Source organism: Achroia grisella, unplaced genomic scaffold (assembly GCF_030625045.1).
Source record: "Achroia grisella isolate CSIRO2021 unplaced genomic scaffold, CSIRO_AGI_Agris_v1 utg2946, whole genome shotgun sequence".
NCBI classification, from domain to species: domain Eukaryota; kingdom Metazoa; phylum Arthropoda; class Insecta; order Lepidoptera; family Pyralidae; genus Achroia; species Achroia grisella.
In genome coordinates, this window is record NW_026712782.1 from 904,910 (window position 1) to 913,000 (window position 8,091).

Sequence of the window (8,091 nt, forward strand, 5' to 3'; positions counted from 1 at the left end):
AAAAAATAGTATAATTTTGTAGCAGAAATCCGTTTGTTATTTAAACGTGTTATTTAAATTCTTTAATAGCAATCCATGATAGTCAATACATTTATCCTTTATAATATGATTTAAGATAATATGCGGTATTTGTGACCATTATTATTACCTATAGTAAGGGGTTTTATTAAATCTTCAATATAAATGAAGAGATCCATTGACTTTATAGTACATATCTATTAATATGTCCTATATCACCACATGCATAAGGTTGCAAACCAGTATTAATTTTACATACATAATTATTATTAACTAGTTTAATATTACGTCTGAGGGATTCAGTTAAAAGTACCCTATGGGCTATTTAAATGTATGGTCCAATGTGTTATGTTAGTTTTAATTTTAAAGAATGAAATAATCACAAAAATTTTATTACTTTAGACTGCAATTTATCGAGGGAACAAAGGTGACTATACTATTTATTTTTTAAATCATATATGGTTTCGAATCTATATTTACCTAAATCCAAGATTTTTCAAGTTGCGGACTTCTTTGTATAGGGTTATAATTTCAGGTAGGAAGTTAACTTTCAATTTCAGTATGGTGCCTGTTTTGCTGGATCGAGCACGTACAGATTCTATGGCGAAGATACGCCCAGACACGCCGAGGTTACGTTGCTGTACCTGTGATGATTAACGCGATAATTATTTTCATACTAGTTTGTGGACAAATCAAAGTCAAATTACAATAAATTTGAAGGAACACATATTATAAACCTAAAATAATATATATATATACCTTGCGGGCCCAATCATCAAATACTTCTTGTGTGTCCAGTTTAAGTCGGAAACTATCGCCGTCAGCTTTCAATTTTTGACCTTCAATGTGGTTTTCCCAACCTTTGCCTACCGAAGAAAACAAAAATATAATATAATAATTGAATACGCTAAATATTAGTATAGTGAAAAAACACTATATTGTTGTGTATGAACTTACCAAGAACATCTTCAACTCTTTTTAAATAAGCAGTGAGTTGGTGATCAATCTGCTTTGCCCAAATGATGGATCCAGCAACGGGCGGTAGGTCACGTACTAAGGAGAGACGGCTGCATTTCGATTGCGGATATTGAACCTGTAATATTATAGTACTATAGTGACATACACAAAGGCATTGAAAGTTCCAAAAGCATTAGCTGGAACAGAAAAGCCGTCGGCAGATATACATAGCCTGTAACGACATTTCGCGCATAATCAAAATGTGTTTGAGAACTATATGGTAGGTGGTAAAAGACAGTAAATATACACATCGTTGTCGCGCAGTTTCCGCTAAGAAAAGCATGTGAACAGGCTAGAATTCGGAGAATTAGAAGACGTGCCATGGAAAAGGACACGAGGAATAACATGTTACACTATATTACTTCCAATATATGTGGCTCGTAGTCAGGACACATGCAGTTGAACACCGGATGTGCGAAATGACGCGTTTCACAATGAAATATAAAAGGCTGCAACAATGATATGTTGAATTCTGTTTATAATTGACATTGCTTTATATTATAAATTACCATTACCATATTTAAAATAATAAATAGAGATTATATTCATTCGCAATGTTATAGTTTGAAACATTTACTTACAGATATGTGTATAATTCTTATTAAAATGCTAATATAAATGTTCCGTGTTGCGGAAAAATTGCCTAGACAAATAGTGTGAAAATGCCGACATAATTTCATTCAATCACAAGGATTTTCGGAAGTAATTCACACTGAGAAAAATATGAAAATAATGTAGGATTAATTTTGATTGAGTTTTACAAAATATGTTAAGTTACACGAAATGTTTATCAAATACCTTAAATTTCTCGTGCAGGGTTTCAATGTCATCTTTCACTCTCTGTATGAGTTGAGTTTGGTACTCGCGGATGGCGCCGCGAATGTGCGGCCGCACAAATAGCGCATTGAAACGGGAGAAAATACGGAACATCTCGTTGGCATTCTTGGCGGTTCCGAGTTGGTCGCGAAGATGAGCTGTGATACGGGTTTCGACGCGATCTAGCAAACAAACATGGCCATAATGCTTAGTACTAAGCTTACTTGGAAAGTGGCAATCGTGGGGAATAGATATGATGAGTAGTAAGCTTTAATGTATTCCTGAGGACTACGATAAGTTGCTAGTAGAGTAGTACACAGCAATTTCAGTGACATATCTCATCCTATATATAGAAACAAGCTGAATGCCTGCATTGTTTTTCTTCTTTGTTATTCATTCTTCTTTATACTATAATTTCATTGTCTAATTTGGCTCTACATAAACACAACAAACAAAGCAAGCTGTTTGGCGGTAGAATGAGACTGAGATATATAAATGATTTTTTAATTTGGATTTACGTATACAGATATTTTTTTACTTTCTAGTGGCTAATAGGCATTATTATGCTTAATAAAAGAAAATTAAAATTTCTAAATAACCTTTGTCATTTACACTGCCTACTCACCTATAAGTAATTGTACATTTAGAGCATAAACCTATCAGATATAAATATATAAATTTGTATTAATGTGTCAATTGTTAGTGATAGGGAGAATACATTGTATTCTTTCTCCACAACCTTTACACAGAAAAGCATTAGTACAACATAAATTATATATTAAGTAGGATGACATACATAATTGTTACAGTAGACTTACCAATTCTATCTTCATAACGACGGACAGCGGCTTCCCAAGCATCACATCCTTCCCGAGAAATGTCTAAACAGTCTACTTCTTTGACATTTTCGTATGCTAAGTTCACCTAAAATTATAATAAATACCTAATTGAATTCCAAGGCAAGGCAATTCAATATATATTATACTTATATATATATAAATTATAATAAATATCGCACCTCAGCAATTGCATTAGCATCGGCGGCATCCATAGGTAGCGAATGCGGTTGAGCTGGCTCTCCGCCGGCACCAGTTTCTGTAGCCACAGTGGCGCGTGGACGAAGTACCTGTATTTGTTTAGTAAACAAAATTTGAGACAGCTAAAATACAATACACTAGCATGGCCCGGCAGACATGACAGAAATGATAAATACGTACAGAAGAATTCTATATATTAAGATAATTAATTTTCATTCATGTATCCCTAAAAACCATACCATCTAAATTGTACTAGGATCAGTATGTATTATATATATAGTGATTAAGTATTCAGAGAGGGAGGCAATATCTCGTTTTTTTAATGATTATTTCATAATAGTACAGGTGATGCATAGTATTGTCTTACAAATGTTTGTGAGTATGGATGGATGTTGGTTACTTTTTCGCACTAAAACTACTAAAAGGATTTTGATGAAACTTCACAGTAATATAGCTTATATATCGGAATAACATATAGTCTATAATTTACAAAGATATTACGTAAATTGGGCGAAATATAACGATAAATATCAAGTGTGAAGCAGACGAAGTTGCACAGGTCAGCTAGTCATTTAATAGTAACACAATTTCTTACCCTAAGCATGACAGTGCGCAGTTGTTCGTGATGTCGCCTGAATCTGCGCATGTGTTCCATGCGTGCTTGCAGCCGTTTGTGAGATGGTGAAACGCGCCATACCATCTTAAGGTGTTCATCGCGCTTCTTCTTTACTATATCGCTATATGTATAAACAAATGTTTTATTTAGATGTGGCATTTTTTTCGTAAAAACCTTCAATACAATGTAACTTTCAATAGATTTAGTTGTGAAACGAATTATAACATGACAATTATCTTGTAAGTACTAACTATATCATATAGTTTATACAGCGTGAATTCGGTATCACTATCTGTTACTGTACTGTAAAAAAAGTTTTTACAGTTTAACAGTTTGATTATAATTGTAGACATTCAAATATCTAAGCATAAAAATCTTACAGAATTTTGATATATAGGTATAATTTAGGATTATGGACTAATAATCACAATATGAAGTCCACATACCGTAATAAGCCTTGCAGTTTCTCATATTCATCGTCCCAACATGAGAACACTTCGAAACATTGTGTCATAACTCGCTCGAAATCTTCAAACGGAATATGCATCAGACGACGTGTTCCGAGCACCTAAAGAAATAATTTATTTAATTTGCTAATAAAGAAATACTAGGAATTTATTTTTAAGCGATCGGAACGGCAAACAATTTGATGATCCACTGCATGGTAGCTGGTAACCGACCTATATACAACAAATAGCTTTATGAGATCACTTTTTCATATGGTGCCCATGATATCACTCGTGAAGACCATCCCAAACAACTTAAGATGTCATGGATCTTATTCTGTAATTTCACTAATATACAACCGAAACACAGTTTACATAGTATGCTGCTTGTCAGCTGAAATTGACGTTCATATTGATTTTTAATTAATTATTTTTTTTACAAATTTTTAGTTTATTTTATATTAGAGATATTTATAAAAATAGAAGGTGGCAAAAATCTTTACTTTTAATAGTTGTTGTCCAAGATCACGGGAAATAGCTTCGACGAGTCTCAATCCTCTTTGGATGGGATACTTGGTTGAGCGAATTTTGCGAAGATGAGAGAAAATTTGTTGAACTGCCAACCTGAAAAATTGTATATAATATTAAAATATTGTTTTCATTTGGAATATCGACTTATTGATTTTTTTAAAATTTATATCAAATATATAATTACCTGATTCTCTCAAGTTCGGTAGCACTGAGCAGATCATTTATAGGGAAGTCTTTCATGAGAGGGTTGTAGTCAGAGACAGTTGCAAGGGCTTGTTTCAAGCCTGTATCGGTGTCGAATGAGACAGTGGCGTGGAAACGTTTCCCGTACTTCAAAATTTCTAAAGTTAGAGCCACCTGGACGAACAGAAAAATTTCAACCATAAATTATATTATAATAGAGTACAAATTATATCAATATACTGGATACATACATCAGATGATAAGTTGTGACGATGGTGACAATAATAATTATATATTAATGCTACATTTTTATATATCTATATAATATTATGTAAATAATAAACATTATACAAGAAATATAATTAACAAAAAAATCTACCTCAATGCTTTCTCGTTTCTCTTGAATACGATGTAGTGCTCTTTCTAGGTTGAGCCAAAAAGATATTTCCTGGAGAGCTGTACCATTGGAAGGGTCTCGATCCAGTTTGGTGACCTTGTAAAATAAATATTATAAAATTTTCAAGATATCCTAAGAGAGAGGATATTTTAATAAATAAAAAATATTTATTATACATACTTTTTGAATCTCTTTAATCCATCTATTAACACCGTTTTGTAGTTGATTAAGGAATGTAGAATCCTCAACTTTATCACCGAAATCTGCCACACGAGGCTTGCGCCCTTCATCTGCAGCTCTATTAAAAGGACGAAAAAGACTTAATGTATATCTAAACATTAAATACAAAGACAAGGTATGACAAGATCTAAATCAATTAAAAATATATATTATTCAATTAATTCTAAACATTCAAATTGTTGATTTGTTCTGTCAATATAAAACAATATTTACCGCTTGATGACAGCTGCTACCAAAGGATGTACTGGCAGAGTAATCTCAGGGATGTCTATATTCTGCTGCAGATGCAAAAGACCCATTTCCAATTCTGCAATCTTCTTTTCAACAGATGGCGCCATTTTATCTCCATCTCTGAATAATATATACAAACAGTATATTTTAGTCATGGTTTGTTATTATTACAGTATAAAAGAAATATTAAAACACAATTATGACAAACTATTAACTTACCTGTCAGCTCTACCACTTTCCTTGACATAACTTTTAAAAAAAGGTGCCATGGTCTTGCTAATGAAAGCATGGAGTGTCTCATAAGGAGAGCCATCAGAGAGGTTGATGAGGCGTAGCTGGCTATGTATGGACTTGTCTGCTTCAATTACTGCCCCACGTTTGATACACACAAATGCTGCTACACGTGGAGAAGTGAAGTGCACCTGTTTTATTATAATAAAAGCTTAAACATAATATGACTCATGTGGTATTAAATTTATATTTATATGGTTGGTTGAAACTGGGAGGTTTTTTAGGCCCCCCCCAGCTTCTAAACCTATAATTTTTTTTCGGTTTAGGCTATTATCAGGTGTTTGGACCTGCAGCACTGCAACCTATATAGATCTGTTGTGCTCATCCTTTTTCAGAGGTTGTTACATATCAGGGACATGAATGGAAGTATATTTTTAGGAGCAATAGTCTTTATCTTCTCAGGCACTGTGCAGGGAGGGAGTTTAACTTGGGAGTAAGAATTTTAAGTAAGATTCCTGGGCCTAGATTATCTTTTCTACCATATAACAACTAAGCATTGTTGCATTATTTGAGCTTGAAGAGTAAGAGAGCAGTCTCCCAAATATCATTTCCATTGTCTAAGGTGTACAACATATATATAACATTAAAGTGTATAACCAGAAAAATATAGAACAATTGGAAGCCTCATTCATTGGATATAAAGTTTGTTGAAAATTAATATGTAGTTAAGTGTATTACCTCATTGCTGATCTGATATGTGACAGCTTCTTTCTCCTCTTCACCTTCAGTTGGCTGTTCATTGTCATCTTCTAAAAACCAAATTGAGATATATTTGAAGTACAATTACATTCCAGTACATTCTTGTGAATCTATTAATTGTATAAGAATTAACATTATATAGCACTATCTATAAGTCAACCATAGGCATGACAGTTTTAATTATAAACTTAGTTTTAAATCACATTCATTTTACCATTTCGAGTAAATATTGATATCTTCAGTTCAAATAAGCCAAAAAGTGATTTGTACACTACTAAAATTTAAACAAGGTTGTGGAATATATTAATTCTGTTTTTCTTATTGTTTTTTTATTTCCTAGATAAAAGATATGACATCCAGAAACTAGCAGAAAGATTCACAGACAGCGCCTGAGGACTGGCTCATTGGAGCAGCATCAGTAATTTAAAAGGAAACAAACAATTAAAGACAAGAGCCATCAGATAGGACTATTGTATGTAAAAAGCAGATTGCCAATTATGCAGTATTCAAAAGGAAAAAAAAGATATAACAGGCACAGAGATGTTTGAAATTGTGCAAATATATAAAAATTTACATTATACATTACATATACATTTACTGATATAAATTCAAAACATTTGTTAAATCATATTTATTGAACAAATTCTATTAGTCACTAAACAATTACTTGAATGACAAGTGTGCATGGCAATAGTTGTTCATGTATGGAATTTTCATTTAATGTTTACATAGACACCAATATAAATAAACTGGATTTAAAAACATAAGAAATTTAATTAAGTTTCTTGCCAGTTCTTCTCAGTTGTGGCTGTATACTGAACAGGATGGTAGGGAAAAAATTATAATATAAAAATTGTATGTTCATAAGCGGCTAAAATGTTCTGCATAGTATCGTTTCAAATTGCATTTATACTCACAGATAAGTATTATGTATGCACACAGAGCACATGTAACACTGACTGTAAGCCGGTTTAATACTGCAAATAAAATAAAATAAAACCAATGCTATGTAGGTAACAGTAAAAGGTGCACTAGTACCTTTGGATGAGAATCGCTGCACATATAATGACGAAACTTGAGGATCACAGACGAATTTTCTTATGCAGTCTTGATTCACTTTATCGTCGAGTGCAGCGTTCAAAGCCGGTGGAACGATGTCATCTTCAGGCAAAAGTACCGTTGCTGCGCGGCGTAGGTAATTTGCAAATTCCTGAAAATCGACGACGACTACATTCTGAGCTTCAGGAGTATTCTCACTCCCATCTAGGGAGTCTCCCATGATGTTCTAAGGGAGTAGATATTTTCTAATATGAATTTTCAAATTTAATTGAAATTATCAGCGAACTTATAAAACTGTAGTGACGAATATTGACAACTGTCAAGTGGAAAAAGATGATGACCACACCTGTTCGGTGTTACCATATTTAAATAACAAATCGTGCTTCATTTGGCTAAAATAAAACTAAATATTGCCGTTGTCTTAAAAAATTTATGACAATTGAATAATAATAAGATTATAAAAAAATTTACCAAAGTACACAATAGAATAGCATTTGTTTCCCTAAAAAG

General features: G+C 32.8%; 1 protein-coding gene across 1 annotated transcript in view; it reads right to left on the bottom strand.

Annotated features, from left to right (window-relative positions):
• LOC131843268 (dynein heavy chain, cytoplasmic) overlaps positions 1-7,801 on the bottom strand; it is a 52,523-nt gene extending 44,722 nt beyond the window's left edge. Inside the window, exons 1-16 of the mRNA XM_059191900.1 lie at positions 7,561-7,801; positions 6,502-6,572; positions 5,752-5,954; positions 5,515-5,652; positions 5,242-5,359; positions 5,044-5,157; positions 4,666-4,838; positions 4,454-4,574; positions 3,951-4,072; positions 3,484-3,625; positions 2,870-2,977; positions 2,670-2,775; positions 1,834-2,033; positions 976-1,111; positions 778-884; positions 499-662 (exon numbers count right to left, since the gene is read on the bottom strand). Of these exons, the coding sequence (XP_059047883.1) occupies positions 499-662; positions 778-884; positions 976-1,111; positions 1,834-2,033; positions 2,670-2,775; positions 2,870-2,977; positions 3,484-3,625; positions 3,951-4,072; positions 4,454-4,574; positions 4,666-4,838; positions 5,044-5,157; positions 5,242-5,359; positions 5,515-5,652; positions 5,752-5,954; positions 6,502-6,572; positions 7,561-7,801 (2,264 nt within the window). The remainder of the gene's footprint in view (positions 1-498; positions 663-777; positions 885-975; positions 1,112-1,833; positions 2,034-2,669; positions 2,776-2,869; positions 2,978-3,483; positions 3,626-3,950; positions 4,073-4,453; positions 4,575-4,665; positions 4,839-5,043; positions 5,158-5,241; positions 5,360-5,514; positions 5,653-5,751; positions 5,955-6,501; positions 6,573-7,560) is intronic.
• Positions 7,802-8,091: the final 290 nt, after the last annotated feature.